Source organism: Myotis brandtii, unplaced genomic scaffold (genome assembly GCF_000412655.1).
Source record: "Myotis brandtii unplaced genomic scaffold, ASM41265v1 scaffold1074, whole genome shotgun sequence".
NCBI classification, from domain to species: Eukaryota; Metazoa; Chordata; class Mammalia; order Chiroptera; family Vespertilionidae; genus Myotis; species Myotis brandtii.
Window position 1 is genome coordinate 733997 of NW_005353653.1, and position 22354 is coordinate 756350.

At 57.6% G+C, this 22354-nt stretch overlaps 1 protein-coding gene across 1 annotated transcript in view; it reads left to right on the top strand.

Annotated features, from left to right (window-relative positions):
• The window catches only part of SORL1 (sortilin-related receptor, L(DLR class) A repeats containing), a 136287-nt gene that overhangs the window by 99066 nt on the left and 14867 nt on the right, over positions 1-22354 (top strand). Inside the window, exons 33-43 of the mRNA XM_014541910.1 lie at positions 911-1060; positions 5173-5304; positions 6752-6878; positions 7124-7293; positions 8477-8589; positions 8785-8889; positions 9627-9699; positions 12259-12341; positions 13477-13573; positions 15578-15762; positions 21061-21180. Of these exons, the coding sequence (XP_014397396.1) occupies positions 911-1060; positions 5173-5304; positions 6752-6878; positions 7124-7293; positions 8477-8589; positions 8785-8889; positions 9627-9699; positions 12259-12341; positions 13477-13573; positions 15578-15762; positions 21061-21180 (1355 nt within the window). The remainder of the gene's footprint in view (positions 1-910; positions 1061-5172; positions 5305-6751; positions 6879-7123; positions 7294-8476; positions 8590-8784; positions 8890-9626; positions 9700-12258; positions 12342-13476; positions 13574-15577; positions 15763-21060; positions 21181-22354) is intronic.

Genomic DNA, 22354 nt, shown 5'->3' on the forward strand with positions numbered 1-22354 from the left:
CCTCCCCCAGCTGGGCCTCTTCCTCCCCCAGCTGGGCCTCTTCCTCCCCCAGCTGGGCCTCTTCCTCCCCCAGCTGGGCCTCTTCCTCCCCCAGCTGGGCCTCTTCCTCCCCCAGCTGGGCCTCTTCCTCCCCCAGCTGGGCCTCTTCCTCCCCCAGCTGGGCCTCTTCCTCCCCCAGCTGGGCCTCTTCCTCCCCCAGCTGGGCCTCTTCCTCCCCCAGCTGGGCCTCTTCTGGGCAGCGTGCCCAGCCCTGGGACTTCTCTGCCCTCCTGGGAATGCTCTCTGACTTCTCCCTGATGTAGATGCTCTGTTTTCTGGATCGTGTGTCCTGCTTTTTCTTGGTTTACTCCCTTGTTTTGCTGAGGCACACCCTCCAGTAGCTTTGTCAGGTGAATGTGATGATACAGGAGCCACGGACACAGTGAGTTTTGCTGTGAATTCATTCTGATTGCCCTCTGCCCGGGACACAGGTGTAACTCTCTGAGCTGTAACTTCTTCGTCATCCTGAGGACTCACTTTTCCTCCCTCGTGTTGGAGTTCCGTTTTTCTCCATCCCAGGCTGAGATACCAATTTCAAGCTTTTTGAAGATTCTGTGACATTGATCTAGCTGGTTCTTAGCTTTCTCCCTGACAGCTCAGAGAGGTTATAGCCTTCTTGGTTTCTCTCGGCACCCATCACTGGCTGGCTGCTTCCCAGCTCTCAAAATCGTGTTGCTCTTGTCTTTTTAGGTCCGTGAGAGAGCAAAATTAGATGCCTGTGTCTAGTCAGTGTCTTTTCCAGAACTCACATTGGTCTCAGGCCCTCGTAGTAATTCCTGAGACACTGTAAGCTCCCAATGCGTGGAAGTGGTTACTGTTGCCGGCCAGCTCCCTCCATTCTAAAAAGTAAATTGTAAAAATCTTTTTCTAGCCGGTGTTACTGCTGCCTCCGTGCCCACCCAGCTTGGGCAATGTGACCGGTTTGAGTTCGAGTGCCACCAGCCAAGGAAGTGCATCCCCAACTGGAAGCGCTGTGATGGCCGTCGCGACTGCCCGGGAGGCCAGGACGAGGCCGGCTGCTGTGAGCTGGGGCTCAGCCCAGGGAGGGGTGCCATTACCGTGTGTCATTCGTCTCACTCACCTTGTCATTTTGGTATCATCTCTACTACGGGATAGGAAAATTAGGCTTCAGAGAGGACATGCCATCAGTAACAGACTGGAGTATTTATTTAGTTTTGGGGGGTTTTTTGGGTACAAAGTTATCTGTTTATTATTATTATTTTAATTGATTTCAGAGAGGAAGGGAGAGGGAGAGAGAGATAGAAACATCAATGATGAGAGAGAATGATTGATCGGCTGCCTCTTGCATGCCCCCTATTGGGGATCAAGCCTGCAAACCTGGCATGTGCCCTTGACCAGAATCAAACCTGGGACCCTTCAGTCCACAGGCTGACGCTCTATCCACTGAGCCAAACCGGCCAGGGCCAAAGTTGTTATCTTTTTATCATGTCTTGTTGAAAGTTCTTAAAGGGTGAGTACTCCAAAATAACACGGAGAAATTAGATAAGGATTAGTGTAAAATTTCACATTTCATTAAAAGAACAAAGTGTATACCATTGGGACATTAAGGTAACAGGTCAGATTTAACCCACACTTGTCAAAATAATAGTAGGAATATCTGAGCCAAGGAATTAATCACAATAAGATGGGAAAAGGTTAACAACAAGGAGTTGGAATAGGACCTTCCTTCTGGGTGAGATGAACTCATTGATTGGTATTCATTCTTTAAATAAGTTTAGCCGGTTTTTAATCTGCCTTTTCTTAAGGATGTTGCTTAGTTAAGGCTCTTAAAACCCAGATGTGCTCTCCGACGAGTGTGTGACTCACTAATCTGAGAGCCTGTCTGAGAGGAAATGGGATGAGTGCGGCCTGACTCCTCTTAGAGGACGGCCCCTGAGCACCCTGCACTCTGTTCCACGTGCCCATCAATACATGTTTAATCACCAGGTCAAGACTTTCAGAGATAATGACGACCTCATTTCTAACTTAAACCCTATGTTTTCCCACTTTCAAAATTTTGAGGCATGTTTCATGAACCTCAGACATCTTCCAGCTTCACTACTCAGCTGTTGGATTATATTTTACGACATTCTTATCATATGGAATAATTCTGCGATGGGGACCTTGGACTTTTCCAAACCAATCCTCTCCTGAGCAGAGAGCTCTTCCCTACCTGTCCTGTAAAAATGACTCTCCCCGCCCCGCCCCCCTGCTCCCCGTCACGCTCGTACTGTTACTCTCTTTGTAGCTCTTATTACTACTACTATCCAGAATGACACATTTGTTTACTTCTTTGCTGTCTCTCTCAATAGAAGATAAACTCTTTGAGGGCAGGTCCTTTGTCTGGTTTACACATCACCTCTTCATCTTATTCATCTCATTCATTGGGAGATGTCCCTGAATGTTTGTTGGATGATGGATGGATAAATGGGTGGATGGGTGATGGGCGGGTAGATGGATAATGAGTGGCTGGCTGGATGGGTGGGTGGCTGGGTTAGTGGTGGGTAGATGGATGGATGGATGGGTGGGTAGTGGATAATGGGTGGCTGGATGGATGGGTGGGTGGCTGGGTTAGCAGTGGGTAGATGGATGGGTGGGTGAGTGGATAGAAGGATGAATGAATTCCATCTAGGGCTTCTGAGACTGTCACAGCAGTGGTTCTCGAGCCTTTTCTAAATACTCTAGTGCAGTTTTATCTGTTACAGTTTCCTTCCCACCTCCCCAAGGAGAACCAGTTTCATCTCAGCATGGGACACGGTATCAGATGGTGATTTTCCAGGAGATGGGGTGACAGTCTGTAATTAGCCTCCCAAGTGGTTGTGATGTTTTCCTTCTCTCACTGAGGATTAGTCTTTTAAATCTATTTAGCTGAAGTCTGGACTTCCATCCTAGACACATGCATAGACGTCTTAATTCTTCTTTCACATGAAACTCCTCAGTTGAAGACCATTGCTGTAGGGTTCTGTCTTCTCCCCCGGCTCCTGTGTCCTTTCCTCTCTCGTTAAATGTCCCGGTTGCTCGTCCCTCCCCTGGCATCATCCAGGTTCTGCTGCATCTTGGAGCAGAGGCAGCTTCCGATAGGAAACAGGTCACCTGACCTTGTTCTGGAACGGAATCCCTCAGCCCTGGCTGATGCTGACAAATTGCCACGGAGCTTGCAGACACTGCGCACGCTCCGCTCCATGTGTCTGCCTCAGGCTAGGCCAGTGATGGCGAACCTTTTGAGCTTGGCATGTCAGCATTTTGAAAAACCCTAACTTAACTCTGGTGCCGTGTCACATATAGAAATTTTTTGATATTTGCAACCATAGTAAAACAAAGACTTATATTTTTGATATTTATTTTATATATTTAAATGTCATTTAACAAAGAAAAATCAACCAAAAAAATGAGTTTGTGTGTCACCTCTGACACGCGTCATAGGTTCGCCATCACTGGGCTAGGCAGCTCCGAGGACTTGGTGATGTTTAGAAGCCCCCAGAAGGATCTGTTACGAATCTGTTTTATAAATTCTCTGCTCTCAGAATCTACATGGCTTAGTGATCTCGGGTAATTTCTTGTAATATCGGGATAGTCATCGCATGGAATATTGAGTGCATTTTGCGTGGGGTGGGGAGAAGGAGCTGGGAGGAGTTTGGTCTTGAGTCCCAATAGAGAAATGAGAATTTGAACTCAGAAACCCAGTAGCATCGCCAAGTGCAGAGGATCGAGTGTGTGCAACAGTCACCACAAACCTAACATCTTAAAAAGCAGTTACTTTCTATAGTTTGTGGGTCAGAAATCGGACGTAGGTTTTCCTGACTAAAACCAGCATGTGGGCAGGGCTGCTTTTCCGGTGGCGGCAGGAGAGATCGGTTCCTTGCTATTCTGGCTGCGAGAGGCGCCTTCCTCCGTGTCTGACCAGCAGGTCCGTCTCAGGTGCTGCTTCTGACCTCACCCTCCTCTCCGACCGCAGCCTGGAGGGTCTCTCAGGGCCGCACGGTTGGATTGCCCCTCCCCCCATGATCCCGGATGCGTTGGGGCCATTAGCTCAATCACACCTGCCACGTAAGGTGACCTTCAGCGTGCCTCATGGATTACGACGTCGACATCTCTGGCTGGAGGAGCAGGAGGATTGTAGGGCCTCCTCCTGGTGGGTGGGTTCCGACCTCTCCCGTCCAGCTGGGCAGGCCCGTGGGAGTCTGTAATGAAGGCTGAACCCCTGAGCCTGGGTCAGCCCAAACTCACGTGGGCAGGAGGTTTACATCTTTTCTGTAGCCTTCCTCCTCTTCTCCCTTTTGATAATCATCTGCTATTATGTGGTCATTGCTTGCTCTTTAGAGCCTGATGCAGCTTACCTCCTTTAGAACTGGAGAGGGAATCTGATTGCAGTTCATAGTTGTAGGGTCATGTCACTCGTGTCACTCAATGCTCTTTGTGTGCACTCTTTCATTTCCTGGTAAATACTTTGAAACCTATACAGTTAAAATACCACATAATGAGGGGCTGCCTCTCAGTGTTGTGATCATGTCGTCATTATTAGCATGACTCAAACCAGAAATCAGAGTGTCATTCTGACTGCCGCTGGGACAGAAAGAGCGATTACTGTCGGCATCCTGCCCACCAGGGCTGCACCGGGCACTGGCGTCTCTAAGGAAGGAACCCTGATCTGGGCTGCAGCTGGGAAGAGGCCAATGTGGGCCTGCGGGCAGGAGGCTCCCTCACCTGACAAACAGGCTAAATGACGGCACGGTTTGGGGGGCTAGAGAGAGAGCCCCTTAACCAGTTAACTGCCACAGTATTTTGAATTTAGTTTAAAAAGGTCTTCCACTTCGTCTATAGATGCTTATGGCGTACACATGGTTAAGCATCCTGACCTCCCGCTGCCCCTGGATCCTGGGAGACACCACTGATGGGATTGTCCCCGGTTTTGTAGACGGGAATGGAGCTCGTGCTGTTCAGTGGTTTGCTGCAGATCATGCCGAGCCGGGATCGAGCCCCAGTGTGCCCCCAGGGTTCCGAGTGTCACGGAGCAGATGCCAGTTCCCGTCAGAAGCAGGCCCTGTGGCACCTGCTCAGTCACTGCTCATCCTCGGGGCAAACCCTGTTCCTACACCTGCAGATGCTCACACAGCACGGCCCCCTGTGTTGCAGCCACACGTGGTGCCCTGGCCTGTGCGAGCGGCGAGTTCCCATGCGAGGACGGTGAGGCCTGCCTGCAGCCCTCAGAGCGCTGTGACGGCTTCCTGGACTGTGCGGATGAGAGTGACGAGCAGGCCTGCAGCGGTGAGTGCCCAGCCTGGTCTCCCCCTTCGCCCCCCTCCACTCCCCCAGGGCCCAGCCTTATCCCCTGGCACAGCCTCGTTCCCCGGCCCAGCCTCGTCCCTTGGGGTCACTGGAGAGAACCCTCTGAGTTTGTCCTCAGTCTGAGCCAGCCCCTGGCATGGCTCCCAGCTCCCCATGCCTGTGGGAAGGTTCCCAGCTCCCCATGCCTGTGGGAAAAGCTCCCCATGCCTGTGGGAAGGCTCCCAGCTCCCCAGGGAAGGCTCCCCATGCCTGTGGGAAGGCTCCCCATGCCTGTGGGAAGGCTCCCCATGCCTGTGGGAAGGCTCCCCATGCCTGTGGGAAGGCTCCCCATGCCTGTGGGAAGGCTCCCCATGCCTGTGGGAAGGCTCCCCATGCCTGTGGGAAGGCTCCCCATGCCTGTGGGAAGGCTCCCCATGCCTGTGGGAAGGCTCCCCATGCCTGTGGGAAGGCTCCCCATGCCTGTGGGAAGGCTCCCCATGCCTGTGGGAAGGCTCCCCATGCCTGTGGGAAGGCTCCCCATGCCTGTGGGAAGGCTCCCCATGCCTGTGGGAAGGCTCCCCATGCCTGTGGGAAGGCTCCCCATGCCTGTGGGAAGGCTCCCCATGCCTGTGGGAAGGCTCCCCATGCCTGTGGGAAGGCTCCCCATGCCTGTGGGAAGGCTCCCCATGCCTGTGGGAAGGCTTCCAGCTCCCCATGCCTGTGGGCGTGGGAAAGGCTCCCCATGCCTGTGGGAAGGCTCCCCATGCCTGTGAGAAAGGCTGGTCTTGAGCCTGTTTTCCTGGCTCCCCACCCCAGGCTGCTGCACCGTTGCTCCCACAAGTCCTGGCACTTCCATCTGGAATGAATTGAGTAGTGGCCTCAGTCCCTTCGGTGCCACGCAGAGCATGCAGACTGGGTGGCTTACAAAGAGCAGGCATTTAGTTTTCAGTCTGGAGACCGAGCGTCCAGACCCAGTCACCAGCAGGTTCCCTGTCCGTCTCCTGGTTCCCACTGTGTCCTTGGGGAGGTAACGAGGCAGCTCTCTAGGTCTCGTGTGGATACTTCGCTCATTCATGTGGCTCCAGCCTCATGCCCTAACCACCTCCCAGGGACCCACCCGCTGAGCCGTCCCGGCGTTAGTTTTCAGCACGTGAGTTCTGAGGGAACACGTTTAGTCTGCAGCAGCAGCAGCAGCCCTGCTGTGACACAGGCCTGTACCCAGCCCCCTCTATTGAGAAGTGGCTTTAAATGAGTGTAGACAAGGAGGGGAAAGCTAGGAAGCCCTGGGGGCTGCATAGGAAAGGCTCCTTTGTTTTCTCGGGCGTCTTTAGGGTGACAGTGTGGCCTGGCCGTCTAGGTCATGGAGGTCTGCCCACATCAGGAGCCTCTGGACTCTTCTGAAATCCAAGAATGTGTGAGCTCTCTTCCCTGTGTCCCTTCTCTCCAGATGAACTGACTGTGTACAAGGTGCAGCACCTGCAGTGGACGGCCGACTTCTCTGGGGATGTCACTTTGACCTGGATGCGGCCCAAGAAGATGCCCTCTGCTTCCTGTGTGTATAATGTCTACTACAGGTGGGTCCTCCCGCAGGGGGAGAGGGGGTCCTCTCTGTCTCCGGGCCCTGTCTCCAGGGGGAGGGAGCGGGTCCTCCCCACCCCAGGGCCCTGTCTCCCAGGGGGAGGGAGCGGGTCCTCCCCGTCTCCGGGCCCTCTCTCCCTCGGGCAGAAAGCAGCACTGTGCTGTGCAGGGAAGGGCTCTGTTCACGGGTGGGCATCTCGCCGCCCGCCTCCGTGTGACCTGCCTCTATTCTGTTGGCCAGGGTGGTGGGGGAGAGCCTCTGGAAGACCCTGGAGACCCATAGCAACAAAACCAACACGAGGCTCCGAGTCCTGAAGCCGGACACCACGTACCAGGTGAAGGTGCAGGTGCAGTGCCTGAGCAAGGTGCACAGCACCAACGACGTCCTGACGCTGCGGACCCCCGAGGGGCGTAAGTGCTGCCCGTGCCTGCGCCCGACAGGCCTGGAGTGGTGTCTCGGTTTCCTGGGGGCCCTCGGGGAGGGCGCGGGGCCACATGCCTCAGGCGTAGACGCAGGGCGGCTGCTCTGTGGTCCTGCCTACGTTGCTGGACATTTCTTCTTCTTTTTTTAAATGTATTTTACTGATTTCAGAGAGGAAGAGAGAGAGAGAGAGAGAGAGAAACATCAATGATGAGAGGGAATCATTGATTGGCTGCCTCCTACACGCCCCCTGCTGGGGACCAAGCCCGCAACCTGGGCAGGTGCCCTTGACCGGAATCAAACCCGGGACCCTTTAATCCACAGGCCAGTGCTCTGTCCACTGAGCCACACCGGCCAGGGTGGACATTTACCCTTATTAAGTCACACAATTAGCCTACGAAGGTGCATTCAGATTCTGCCCACCACTGCCCTGTTTTGCATTTGTTACCGAGTCTCTGCTTCTGCCTTCTGTCTTCAGGGGTTTCCCAGTGCTTGGCCCTTAAGAGCCCATCGTGGTTAAGATATGAGGCATGTCAGAGATGTGTGGCTCAGTGTAAAGATACTGCCCCACACGCGTGTGTCCGAGGCTCCCGCGTCCACGGCCTCGTGAGCTCTGCGTTAGCTGCTGCCACGCAGACCTGTGTGTTAACATTTAACATGAACATCGTTCAGTGGGCCTGGCGTTGAGTAGCCTCCCGAGCCCATGGGGAAGCCGGGTGGAGAGGGCGCCCCTCGGACCCTCAGGAGGCCCGTGTGCCTCAGGTCACCCGGGAGGTCAGGACAGTGCAGGCAGAGCAGCAGGGCCTGTACTGGGTCCTGGGTGGCGTGCCCCGAGGTTCCCAGCGAAGGCTGGATTGGTTAACCCAAACCAAATGAGGGGGCTTTGGAAGCTTTGCTGGGGTCTTTCCCAAGGGGTTCATAACGGGGAGGCCCTGGGAGGTGGGGAGACTTGATCACAAGGGCTGGGGAGACCCGTCAGGGTAATTAAAGCCCCGTGAGCCACGACCAGGCCGAGCCCCAGGCCGACCCTTTCCTGTCGTGTGGGGACCAGCAGCAGCCTGCCTGGTGGAGAGGTCACAGGCCGGTCCAGACCCCTCCTCATCCTCGTGCGAAGCTCAGGACTCCCCCAGGAACCGGTGTGCAGACGTGTTTAACCCCCTGCCTCTCTCCTAGTGCCCGACGCCCCTCGGAACCTCCAGCTGTCCCTGCCCCGGGATGAGGAAGGAGCGATTGTGGGCCACTGGGCCCCTCCCGCCCACAGCCAGGGCCTCGTGCGAGAGTACATTGTGAGTGCCTCCTGGGCGCGCTGCGGAGCAGAAGTGTCTTCCGTGTGACTAGGATTTGGTTGGATGTGACCTCGTGAATAACGATCACCTCTTAGAACAGCTCCCATTTCCCGTCGGCTCTCTGGCCCCTGTAAGGCGTCAGGGTGCCCCGACCAGTGATGGCCTTTCACTAACACGTGTTTCTTCTCACGTCAGGTGGAGTACAGCAGGAGCGGCTCCAGGACGTGGGCCTCCCAGAGGGCGGCGAGCAACGTCACGGAGATCAGGAACTTGCTGGTCGGCACTCAGTACACCGTCAGGGTGAGCTGCGCCCCTGCAGCCTCGCTCGGGCTCGGGCCGTGGGGGACGGGGCTGCTCCTGAGCACGCAGCGCCCTGCTTGCCTTCCTGAGACCTTCATTCCCGGCCTCGCCCTGCAGCCGCTGTTTCTTTCCGTCTCTTACCCGCGTCCCGTCCCAGAGAACCTGAAGTCAGACGCCCCTCAGAGCCGAGGGTTTCTGGGAGCCCTGCTGTGCCCAATATTCTGCTAACTCTCCAGCTCATGTGCTTCTGCGCGACCTCTCCTCTCCTGTTTCAGCCTCACCGCGTGCAGAGCTGTGCCCGGCCTTTGCAGACAGACGGGTGCTGTGAAGTTCTTATAAAACACGCTGTCAGTATCCCCCGCAGAAGAGATAGATTTTGTGCAAACATGTTTGAGACCGTGAAGTGCATACATAGACTCCCTCACACTGTAAGGCTCAGCGCCGTTGTCATGTATGTGCACACTTATGTGTGCGTTTATGGGCGCACACTCCCCTGCTCCTCAGGAAAACCAGGCTTCATCGTCCTAGTCATGTCCTGACCTCAGTGCTCGCGGCTCCCTTTCCCCCAGGCCCCCCGCCCACACCTCTTCCCTTTTTCAGGTGCGGGGCCTCTGAGTATCCTGGCCCCTGCCTGTACCTGTGACACCTCACTGCCCAGGTCTCTCTCCTTGGCCCCTGGGAGTCTGGCTGTGTGGTTATGGCCTGTGTTTCATGCAGAGTTCACTCTATTTGAACAGGTGGCTGCGGTGACCAGCCGTGGAATAGGAAACTGGAGCGACTCCAAATCCATCACCACCACACGGGGAAGAGGTGCGTGGTTCCAGGTCGCAGATTCAGGGAAGAGAGCGACCTGCAGAGGCACTGGGCATGCCTGGGGAAGGAGGGCGGGATTAGAGAGCGTCACACGGCCTCTCCCCCAACACGGGCGCGGGCGCCCTGGGTGACAAGAATGCATGCCTCCTCTGGGAACTGGGCACTTCTTCTAATGCAACATGCAAAGGGTTTGCAGAGGCCACCAGGCCTGGCCCGCTGTGTTTGCGCCAGCACCCCAAGCAGAGGAGAAGGCACCCTCTCCTCTGCGGAAGGTGACGACCTCCTGTGCATGTCCGTCTGGCGCTGGACTGTGTTCCGGCAGCTCTGTCAACGTGCAGGTGGCCGTGTCCAGCCCAGGAGCTGGTGTAGGGACAGCCGCTGGCTCAGTGACCCCTCATTAAGTGACCCCTCAGATCACCTGCAGGGACAAACGAGGGACTGCAAAGAGGCCACGTCACTTGTCACCTAGTCAGTGCCAGCGGAGAGGAGCCAGATCCGCTGCCCATGCCTGTGCCTGAGCCGCCGTGAACCTGCGGCAGCGAGACGAGCCTGTGGCCCGCGTGGCCCGCGTGCTGGGGGCCGGTGCCTTGTGAGGGCAGAGGCCTCTCTGCTCCCTCTGCTCTGCCGCTGGCCCCGAGCAGGAACCCAGGAGACAGTTGGTGAGAGTGAAAGGAAGCGATTAAGTGGAGGCTGTGCACACTGATGGGGAGGCAGAGGCGGCTCCCGATGTTGCCGTGGCACCTGGGGCTTTGTTGATGGACTGTGGGCATGGATGTTGGAGTCAGGCGGGCGCGTGGAATGTCTTGGGTATCTTACCTTCGCCTGAACCTGTGAGAGATCGGCTCCGGATCCTGAAGAGTCCCTGTCTGGTCGAGATCAGGCCGGGAGGCAGCCAAATCCAGCAGAGGCTTTGGAGCAGGTGCTGTGGGGATTGGAGCAGGTGCTGAATTCCACTGCCCGGGGCTTTTATTGTGGTATCATGTCCTTGCACAAAAGCAGGGTCAGAATATGACTGACTGGATGTACTACAGCCAGGTGCTTCGGAAGGTCAGCACCTTGAGCTCCCGGGCATAGTCACATCTGCCTTTGCTTCTCTTAAACCCTTCGGCTTGAGGAACCTGGCCCCCGGCCTGTTCTGGTTGGGGTACATGCAGGAGGCAGCTCTGTACTGAGTCAGAAGTATTTGTTGTGAAATGTCATAATGTTAAGAAGATGAAGGCCCTGGCTGGTTTGGCTCAGTGGATAGAGGTCAGCCTGCGGACTGAAGGGTCCCAGGTTCGATCCCTGGTCAAGGGCACATACCCTGGTTGCAGGCTCCTCCCCAGTCTGGGCCCTGGTAGGGGCATGTGCAGGAGGCAACCAATCGATGTGTTTCTCTCATATCGAGATTTCTCTGACTTTCCCTCTCTCTTATACTCTCTCTAAGAATCAGTGGAAAAGTATCCTCAGATAAGGATTAAGAAAAAAGAAGATGAAGGAGAAGAATAGCAGTGGCATCGACCAGATTAATTATTGAATGTGGTGGATGAATAGTAACATGAGACAAGCCAGTTTAGCAACACTTTTTGTGGCCTGCGTACCACTTTGTTGTTTTACGTGAATCGATCTCCTCTGATTCTCATTGATCCCACGAGTCTGACAGTGCACCTGCTGTGGCTGAGGAGCGAGTCGGCAGAGTGGCCCGCCCCGCGCACGCTGCAGCATGGTGGTCATGCGGGTAGCTTCCTCACGGCACTGCCACCGGGCACGCCTGGCGGTGCTCCTTCCCTGGTGCTGTTTCCTCGAGCCCAGTGTCATTAATGGCTGATGATCTGAGAAACCCCAGGTCTTGCCATCTCTGCCAGCAGGTGGTGTCCACTCCTTGAGTCTCTCCTGCCTGTGCCCTGCACCACGCATCCCCTGAGCCCTTCAGGTTTGGGGCAGGAGCCTGTTAGCGGGTCGGGGACCTGGAGCAGCCTTTGCCTGCTGCCCCTCCCCGCGGCTCTCAGCTGGCGTACGCTTCCTCTGGATGCCAGGCTCCCACAGGAGGCTTCACAGGAGAGGAAAGAAGGGGCGCGTAGCTGAGAGCCAGACCCTTACGGGCGTCCCCGCGGGATGCCCTGGCCTCTGGAGTGTAGATCGCCTCTCGGGCTCTGGCTCGGGAGGAGGGGTGGCTAATCCTTGTTAGCGTCTGAGCAGGAGGTTGAACTGGGTTTGCCAGACTCTGGACTAGGTTCTTTCCGTTTGCCACGGCCTGCTGTTTACTCTGCTGTCGTCGTCCCAAAGGGACCAGGCCACAGGGTCGTTATTCGTGCCAGTGAAGGGGCACCGTGGCCTCTGCCTGGGCGGGCACGGGTTGTTGGGCATCGACATAATGGAACTTTCCCGCTCGGCGTCACTGCAGGAGAGCTAAGTGAGCCCCGGGAGCGGTGGTCGCCAGGTGGCTGGGACCCCTCAGCTCGGGAAGCAGGGCTATGAGAGACGCATCACAAACAGCAAGGAGACCCCGTCCCTCCACCGAGGAGCGCTCGGTCCTGCCGCCTCCACTCCCCTGACGCCTCTTGTTGGTTCTTTCAGTGATCCCTCCTCCGGACATCCACATCGACGGCTGCACCGAGAGTTCTGTGAGCTTCACCCTGACCACGCAGAGCGACGTCCAGGTAACGCGGGCACTCGGCTGGCAGGCGGGCGGTGACCCAGTGCCAGTGAGGAAACAAGGGATGGGCCAGCGACACTGGAGCCCACGGCGGCTCCTCCCACGGAGAGCCCTGAGCCTGCACTGGGAGTGTCCGGCCTCAGCCGGAGCCTTTCCCACATCATGTAACTAAGTGGTTCGCAGCCACGGTTCCGGTTCCGACAGGCCAGTGCCAACAAGGCCAGTGCCGACAGGACGTGTGCCCTGCAGTGCTCAGCGCCATGGGATCGCCTGGTGCTGGTGCTGATGCAGGGGCGCCACCGCGGAACGCGTCTTATGAGAGAGTCACCTACGTGGAAGCACCTCCACTCCCTTCACCCCATCCCTCTTCCACCATCCCCGTCCCTCTGCTCAGCTGGCCGCACGGCCGACTTCCCATAGTCACCTGCGCCCCGGGTTCTCGGGTTCTTTCTTGCCTGTTGCTCCTCACATCATCCTGTCTGTGAAGTGTGTGGGGGACAGACAGACAGAAGCCTTCAGAGTCTCTGCCTTTCACTGCGCTGCAGTTTGCTGTCAAGCCCTCCTTCCGAGATGGTCGGTGCGAGAAGCAGCCTCCGCGTGGAGCATGTCCATCTTGTCTTTGGTCTTGAAAGCATTCTTGTTTTGTTTGTTGTCTCATATTTAAAGATCTTTAGGTCCGGCTTTTCCATGAGCTCAGGACCTGGAGGAGGCCGGCTTCCTGGGCCTGGGCACGCTCGCTCCTGCGAGCACTGAGGTCTGGGCACACTCGCTCCTGTGAGCACTGAACCTCTTGGCCTTCACTGCAAGGACCACCTGAGCGTCAACGTATCTTTAATTACCAGGACCTAATTCTTCTTCATTTTCCCCTCCTTCTGCTTCTCTGCATTGGTTCTTGTCCTTTTATTCTGTTTAATTTTTGTTTCACTGAATGTGTATTTTACATCATCAGTGGCCTCCCACCTGGCTTTAGAACGGGGCGTGCACTAGCCCTCGCTGCAGCACACGCGGAATTCATGTAAAGACCAAAAGGAACAACTCCCATCGGGATGCGCGGCAGCAGAGCCCGCAGGAAGGGGTGCCGTCTCCGATGGGGGCCCCGTGGCTGGACTGTTGGTGACCTCGTTCTTGGTCTGTGGCAGGTGAATGGCTACGTGGTGAACCTCTTTTGGGCATTTGACACTCACAGACAAGAGAAGAGGACTTTGAACTTTCGAGGGAGCATGTTGTCCCACAAAGGTAACCCCTTGGAGCTGGTCTGTGTGAGCCGGAGGATGGGCTAGGCCCGTTTCCTGGCAGCAGAGCCGTGAGGGGAGGCGTGGGGAGAGCATGTGCACGGAGGCCTCCTGGCTGCCGTTCAGGTGGCAGTGAGGATGTGAGTGACTCCCGACTCCAGGGAGGGATCCACAAGCCCCTCTACCCTGGTGGCTCTTAATGGAAGTTGGAGACTTAAAGGGAAAAACACTGGAGTGAAGCCAGATTAACCTCATACAGATGCTGTTTAGTTCCAAAGGAAAGAGCTCCCAGGTCAGTTACCTGTCTCTCTCCTGCTTTCGTTGGCTCCTTCTGGGCTGATACGAGGGAGCTCAGGGCCTGGGCATAGTCAGTGTTCAGTGTATATTGGTCGAGTGAGTGGACGGACAAGCTGGGCTAAGGAGGGAAGGACATCGTCTTATTCCCCTTACCTCTGTGTGCATTCCGAGTCTCAATGAAAATGCTCATCTTTGAAAATGGGCTCAAGGAGAGATTTTTTTTTTAATCCTCACCCAAGGATATTTCCCCCTTGATTTTTAGAGAGAGTGTAAGAGGGAGGAAAAGACAGAGAGAAACATCAATGTGAGAGAAACACATTGATGGGTTGCCTCCTACACAAGCCCTGACCAGGGCCCGGGCTGGGGAGGAGCCTGCAACTGAGGTACGTGCCCTTGACCGGAATCAAACCTGGGGCCCCTCAGTCCGCAGGCCGACGCTCTATCCACTGAGCCAACCGGCCAGGGCTCAAGGGAAGATTTAAATTCTGCCAGGGAGACCCTCCAGGAAGAAGGCTGCCTGTGGGTCCTGGGAGGACACGGGGCATCTTCCCTTCCCCGCTGGCCTGTCTGCAGAGCTATTGGTCATGTGGTTCCTCACGGCTGAGCGAGGACTGTCTGTGTGTGTGGAAGAGGAAAGCTGCCCACGAGGTTGCACAAGAATAAAAGTGACGTCGGCACCTACTGTGTGCAGGCGCTTGCTTGCCGAGGCTCTCGGGGTGTGTGTTTTGCGTGACCCCAATAACCAATCTGTGGGATGGGTCTTATTTACTGATGAGAAAACAAGGCTCAGAGCTGCAGTAATCCCCTCAGAAGGTGGTAGAGACAGTTTTGAACCCACGTCTTTCTAATTCTAGAGCCAGTGGCCTCGGGCCTCGGTGGCACACTGGGAGTCGGCAGGTCAGCAGGAAGGCTCAGCCTGGGGGCGCGGAGGGCCGCTCGATGCTGGCATCACGCCGAGCACTTCACAAGCATTTTCTTTAAACGTGCTGCTCTGCTTCTCTCTCTCAGAAAAACAATGGGCTTAGGGAGTCTGACCGCTTTAACCTGGGAATGCACTGAGCCTGGAGCCTCCGGTCCCAGGTGCTCTCGGGAGTCCTTGCTCACCGCTCTTCGCTCCATAGCGACATTGTCACCCACAGAGAAAGGGCACCGTTCATGACAGAACATTGAGAAAACAAGACAAGTGCAGTGACCGTTTAAAATTTCCCACAATTTCACTTCCCGGGAAGACCACTTTTGAACTTCAGATGTCTCCTGAATGAATAGGAGCTCTAAAGTCGGAACACTTCTATGCAGCGTTATCGCCTGCCCTTTTCACTTAACATAAAATTGTAAAGACTTTTCGCTCTCGTTAAATATCCTTGGAGACAGCTTTTAGGGGCTCCGTCACAGTGGATGGCACACACGTGGAGTTTGTGGAATGTGCGTTGTGTGATGATGGCCCACCCTCGGCGGTCCGACTGTGTGCAGGTTTTCCGCCGTAAGAAACGCTAATGTCCATGTTGGTTGCACCGTGTCTGGCCCCTCTGATTCCATGGGACGGCTGACCGGGGGTTAGGCGCTGTGGTGGTCATCAGTCAGCAACAGCGCTTCTGTGACAGCGAAAGCCCGCCACCTGGGGCCTCACTAACAGAGAGGATGTGCCTGTCAGGACGCCAGTTCTCGACTCCCACCCCAGCTCCCTCCGCGTCTCCTCTTCCTGTTTCCACAGTGGGCAATCTGACAGCGCAGACGTCATACGAGATTGCCGCCTGGGCCAGGACCGACCTAGGGGACAGTCCTCTGGCATTCGAGCACATCGTGACCAAAGGAGTCCGCCCTCCGGCTCCCAGCCTCAAAGCCAAAGCCCTTAACCAGACGGCTGTGGAATGCACCTGGACTGGGCCCCGGGATGTGGTGAGTGAGCCAGGGGTGCGGACCCCCTGATTCTAGCTCAGGGACAGCCTAGGCTCTCTCCCCCCAGTGGGTGCAGACCCCCTGATTCTAGGTCTCGGGCAGCGCTGGGCTCTCTCCTCTGTGGCTATCCTTTCTCACCTCAAGCTCAGCCACCCTCCTGGTCAGCTCTGGGTACCTATAGAGGCACCTGACATCCCAGCCCAGCACCCCTTTCTCCCTCTGGCCTGGCCCCGGAGAGGACGTGCCCTTGCTGTGTGTTGGTGTGTGGAGCGTGCGTGGAAGAGGTGGCTGCTCCAGTTCGTGGGCCTCCCCTGGCTCAGGTGTAGGCATGGTGACACATTTCCATCCCCTCCCACCACAGGTGACCCCCACCCCCAGGCTGCCTTCTCTGGGCACCCCCCCATTCCAGTGTCCCCACTGCACTTGAATGCTGGTCTTTGTGTTTGTTCTTATATGTGCATTTTGATTCCCTGTGATTAAGTTTGTGCTTCTTTCCGAGTCTGGCTGTTACTTCCCCTCTCTCCAGTGCGTCCCTTCCTTAACCTTCAGGAGGGTCTTCCCAGGGCTTGTGTGCTCACCTCCCTGAGCCCTCCTCCTGCTGTGCAGTCACATCCTGCTCTCTGCTCCTTGGCCGCTTACCTCAGGGGCTCCTGAAACCGTTACAGTTGGGTCCATATGGAGTAATGTTTCATTAGCTACTGCTGATCCCATTTGATGCTTTCTCTCTTCTTTTTTAAAGATGCATTTATTGATATCAGAGATGAAGAGAGAGAGAGAGAGAGAGAGAGAGAGAGAGAGAGAGAGAGAGAGAAACATCAGTGATGAGAGAGAATCATTGACTGGCTGCCTCCTGCAGGCCCCACACTGGGGATCCAGCCCGTAACCGGGGCATGCGCCCTGATCTGGAATCAAACCGTGACCTCCCGGTTCATAATAGTAGGTCGAAGCTCAACCACTGAGCCAAGCCGGCCGGGCTATTTGATGCTTCTATCTGTTCTCTAATCTCCTTGAGTAGTTTGCAAGCTCCTTGCAGGGAAGCAGTGTTTTCCGGGTTTGCCGAATGGAAGAGGACAGGGAGCTAAATCTGTCGTTGAGAATCAGGGTGTCCTCAGGGGCTGTGGGGGGACGAGGCCTGCGGCTTGTCTTCCGCGGGCACCCAGTGCACTGGGTGCAGGGCTGATTCCTGGGGGTGAAACCAAGTTTGCAGGTAACTGCAAGCTCAGCCACGAAGAAGGAAGGAAACACAGGTTACTGGGTGCCCCCTGGGTGCCAGGCACAGCTGGAGCCCTCACACACCTCCTCCCACTTCCTCCGCCAGCAGCTCAGTGGGGAACATGCTCCTTTACCCGTGAGGAGACTGAGGCTCAGACTGAGTGACTGGCCAGCGTTGGAGCTCTCAGAGCGGGAGACAGGGCTCCTAGCCCCTCTCTCCTGTGGCTGCAGAACCCAGTGCCGGGCGGGGCGGGGTCAGGAATGCCCAGCCTGTCCCAGGGCCCCCTTCACCTCGAAGTGGACTCTGCTAACAACGGGCCTTGCTTTCCATTACACCCCCGCTGAGGGACGCCCTGGTCACCCAGCTGCCCCCCAGCGAAGCTCATGCGCAGGCGCTGGGACGGGCCTGGCTCTCTGGTTCCCTGAATTGGGCCGAGGTAGCCTGCTCGCCTCCTCTTGCTGAGGTAGCTTCGGAGGGAGAGGGCCCAGGTACCTGTGGAGGCGGTCACCTCCTTTGCTGTCCCCAGGACTCTGGCATCTCCCTCATTGTGCCCCCACCTGACAGCGACTTTCCTCGTCCCTATGCTGTGCCGGCCTCCTCACACCTGGCCCTTGGCTCCTAGACCCCTTTCCCTCCCGCGGTGCTCCCGGGCTGGTCCTCCCTCCACAGTGCTCCTGGGCTGGTCCTCCCTCCACAGTGCTCCCAGGCTGGTCCTCTCCCTGCAGTGCTCCCGGGCTGGTCCTCCCCCCACAGTGCTCCCGGGCTGGTCCTCCCCCCACAGTGCTCCCAGGCTGGTCCTCCCCCCACGGTGCTCCCGGGCTGGTCCTCCCCCCACAGTGCTCCCAGGCTGGTCCTCCCCCCACGGTGCTCCCGGGCTGGTCCTCCCCCCACAGTGCTCCCAGGCTGGTCCTCCCCCCACAGTGCCCCGGGGCTGGTCCTCCCCCCGCCACAGTGCTCCCAGGCTGGTCCTCCCCCCACGGTGCTCCCGGGCTGGTCCTCCCCCCACGGTGCTCCCGGGCTAGTCCTCCCCCCACAGTGCCCCAGGGCTGGTCCTCCCCCCGCCACAGTGCTCCCAGGCTGGTCCTCCCCCCGCGGTGCTCCCGGGCTGGTCCTCCCCCCACGGTGCTCCCGGGCTGGTCCTCCCCCCATAGTGCTCCCAGGCTGGTCCTCCCCCCACGGTGCTCCTGGGCTGGTCCTCCCCCGCGGTGCTCCTGGGCTGGTCCTCCCCCCGCAGTGCTCCCGGGCTGGTCCTCCCCCCACAGTGCTCCCGGGCTGGTCCTCCCCCCATAGTGCTCCCAGGCTGGTCCTCCCCCCACGGTGCTCCTGGGCTGGTCCTCCCCCGCGGTGCTCCTGGGCTGGTCCTCCCCCCGCAGTGCTCCCGGGCTGGTCCTCCCCCCACAGTGCTCCCGGGCTGGTCCTCCCCCCATAGTGCTCCCAGGCTGGTCCTCCCCCCACGGTGCTCCTGGGCTGGTCCTCCCCCGCGGTGCTCCTGGGCTGGTCCTCCCCCCGCAGTGCTCCCGGGCTGGTCCTCCCCCCACAGTGCTCCCGGGCTGGTCCTCCCCCCATAGTGCTCCCAGGCTGGTCCTCCCCCCACGGTGCTCCTGGGCTGGTCCTCCCCCGCGGTGCTCCTGGGCTGGTCCTCCCCCCGCAGTGCTCCCGGGCTGGTCCTCCCCCCACAGTGCTCCCGGGCTGGTCCTCCCCCCATAGTGCTCCCAGGCTGGTCCTCCCCCCACGGTGCTCCTGGGCTGGTCCTCCCCCGCGGTGCTCCTGGGCTGGTCCTCCCCCCGCAGTGCTCCCGGGCTGGTCCTCCCCCCACAGTGCTCCCAGGCTGGTCCTCCCCCCGCCACAGTGCTCCCGGGCTAGTCCTCCCCCCCGCAGTGCTCCCGGGATGGTCCTCCCCCTGTGGTGATCAGAGGCTTGTCCTCGCTGTGCTCAGCCTGTTTTGGCCTCCTTGTCCCATCTCATGCTGGAGCCCCCTCATTTTCCTGGTCCCACTCTATTCATAATTGCTTTTCACCCCCTTCGAGCCCCTAATTCTTTCTCTCCTCACCTCGAGTCTGTCCCCCTCGGGACCCCGGCTCTCCCCTCCCTGTCCTGGCTGCAGGCAGTGCCGGAGGAACACGCTGAGCTGCTGGGATGGGACCCTTGCGTGGCCTGATCGCTCCCTCCTTCCCTGGCTGCCCTGGCCTTCCAGTTTCCTCTCTTCCCGCTGAAGAAACCACTCTTGGAGACCATGCTTTGTGGCTTTACTTACAAAGAAGCGCACTCGGCACCTCCCACTATCAGCTCCCGGCTCCCACTCCGTCCTCACATTCTCCTTCCCCGCTGTGACTCGTCCCTTTCCCGCTGTATCAGTGAGGTCCGGCTGCACAGGATGGACATGGAATGTCACGTGGCCATAGACCATCGTGTTCCGTCCCAAGTCAAGCCGCCCGGCTTCTGCAGCTGCAGCCTGGTTTGATTGGGACCCAGGCCAGACCCTGCACCTGGCGTCTATCTTCCAGGTCACCTCTGGGTCCAGAGGCTCCTGGAGCCACACCCTCACCTGCATCTGGGCGGCGGGGGGAAGGAAGCAGGGCCCCCTCAGAGGCCTGTAGCACTCAGCTGTATCCCATCGACTAGGACTGTCACGTGGCTCACCTAGCTTTGAGGGAGGCGGGAATGTGGACTCCTTTTAGGCAGCACTTCCCACTAAGAGCAGGACTCAGCTGAGGAGGGATGGGTAGCTGGCCTCCTCGGGCAGCTGCTGTGTTACCGTGTGGCCCCCTCCCAGTCTGCAAGCTCCCACCTCCCCCCAGTCTGCAAGCTCACACCTCCGCCCAGTCTGCAAGCTCACACCTCCCCCAGTCTGCAAGCTCCCCCCTCCCCCCAGTCTGCAAGCTCCCCCCTCCCCCCAGTCTGCAAGCTCCCCCCTCCCCCCAGTCTGCAAGCTCCCCCCTCCCCCCAGTCTGCAAGCTCCCCCCTCCCCCCAGTCTGCAAGCTCCCCCCTCCCCCCAGTCTGCAAGCTCCCCCCTCCCCCCAGTCTGCAAGCTCCCCCCTCCCCCCAGTCTGCAAGCTCCCCCCTCCCCCCAGTCTGCAAGCTCCCCCCTCCCCCCAGTCTGCAAGCTCCCCCCTCCCCCCAGTCTGCAAGCTCCCCCCTCCCCCCAGTCTGCAAGCTCCCCCCTCCCCCCAGTCTGCAAGCTCCCCCCTCCCCCCAGTCTGCAAGCTCCCCCCTCCCCCCAGTCTGCAAGCTCCCCCCTCCCCCCAGTCTGCAAGCTCCCCCCTCCCCCCAGTCTGCAAGCTCCCCCCTCCCCCCAGTCTGCAAGCTCCCCCCTCCCCCCAGTCTGCAAGCTCCCCCCTCCCCCCAGTCTGCAAGCTCCCCCCTCCCCCCAGTCTGCAAGCTCCCCCCTCCCCCCAGTCTGCAAGCTCCCCCCTCCCCCCAGTCTGCAAGCTCCCCCCTCCCCCCAGTCTGCAAGCTCCCCCCTCCCCCCAGTCTGCAAGCTCCCCCCTCCCCCCAGTCTGCAAGCTCCCCCCTCCCCCCAGTCTGCAAGCTCCCCCCTCCCCCCAGTCTGCAAGCTCCCCCCTCCCCCCAGTCTGCAAGCTCCCCCCTCCCCCCAGTCTGCAAGCTCCCCCCTCCCCCCAGTCTGCAAGCTCCCCCCTCCCCCCAGTCTGCAAGCTCCCCCCTCCCCCCAGTCTGCAAGCTCCCCCCTCCCCCCAGTCTGCAAGCTCCCCCCTCCCCCCAGTCTGCAAGCTCCCACCTCCCCCCAGTCTGCAAGCTCCCACCTCCCTCCATGTCCACATTCCTCTCCACCTGGTAGAGGGCTGCGGCTTTGGAGATCCCCTCTATGGAGCTCCTGACAATCTGTTGGCAACTTGCTACTTATCTGTTTTTCTTCTCTGCCTCTGTGAGGACAGAGCCCGTGCCTTACTTACCTCTAGCAAGTACAGTGCCCGGCCCATGTGCCTTGGCCGTAAATGCTGATGAAATGGACATGGAGTGAAGACTGCTCTCTGGGCTCTGTGACCTGGTCCAGGGTCTACATTAGGATTTCAGGGGAACGGTAGGTCACGGCCACGGAGCTGACGCCCTCCTGTTCTCCTGTCAGGTGTATGGCATCTTCTATGCCACGTCCTTCCTTGACCTCTATCGGAACCCGAAGAGCTTGACGACTTCGCTCCACAACAAGACAGTCACTGTCGGGAGGGACGAGCAGTACTTGTTTCTGGTGAGTGTCCCGTGCCAGAACGCCCAGGGGCGTTTCTCTGCAAGGGATGGTTTCATTCCCAGGCTCTGAGCTCAGACCAGGCCTGGGGCACTGAGGTGAGGTCCAGGGCCCAGGTGTGACAGGGCGATTGGCCTCTCGGCCACACGAGTTGAGCTCATGACAAAGCCACACAACTGTGGCTCCACTGGAGGACTGAGCACTCAGCGCGCAGCCACAGCAACTGATGAAACCCTTTGTCACATTCTACTTACAGGAATTCAGCCTACATGCTCTTCCACGCCTGCCATGATGTTAGCCTACATGCTTTTCCACACGTGCCATGCTGTTAGCCTACATGCTTTCCCACACGTGCCATGCTGTTAGCCTACATGCTCTTCCACGCCTGCCATGCTGTTAGACTACATGCTTTCCCACACATGCCATGCTGTTAGACTACATGTTTTCCCACACGTGCCATGCTGTTAGCCTACATGCTTTTCCACATGTGCCATGCTGTTAGCCTACATGCTTTCCCACACGTGCCATGCTGTTAGACTACATGCTTTCCCACATGTGCCATGCTGTTAGACTACATGTTTTCCCACACATGCCATGCTGTTAGACTACATGTTTTCCCACACGTGCCATGCTGTTAGCCTACATGCTTTCCCACATGTGCCATGCTGTTAGACTACATGCTTTCCCACACATGCCATGCTGTTAGACTACATGCTTTCCCACACGTGCCATGCTGTTAGCCTACATGCTTTTACATGTGTGTCATAGTATTAGTCTACATGCTTTTATGCGTGTGCCAAGATATATGGAAAAGATCTGTGACATACTATTGCTTGTTATAGCAAAATATTTGAAACAAATGTTTATCAGGGAAAGACTGTCTTATTAAGTGAAAGATGCTAAGAACATAATGTGTAAAAATACTTTTCGGAAAAATTGGTTACATATACACACATGCATTTAAGTATATATCTATGTACACAAATATATTTGTATTTCTATATGAACATATATCTGTACATCTACACTAATAAAAGACAAAGATGCTAATTGACCGTACCTTTGCTACGCCCTAAGCCACGCCCACCAGCCAATCAGAGCGACTATATGCAAATTAACCCAACCAAGATGGTGGCCGGCAGCCACGGAGCTGGAGCAAGCAGGAGGCTTGGTTGCC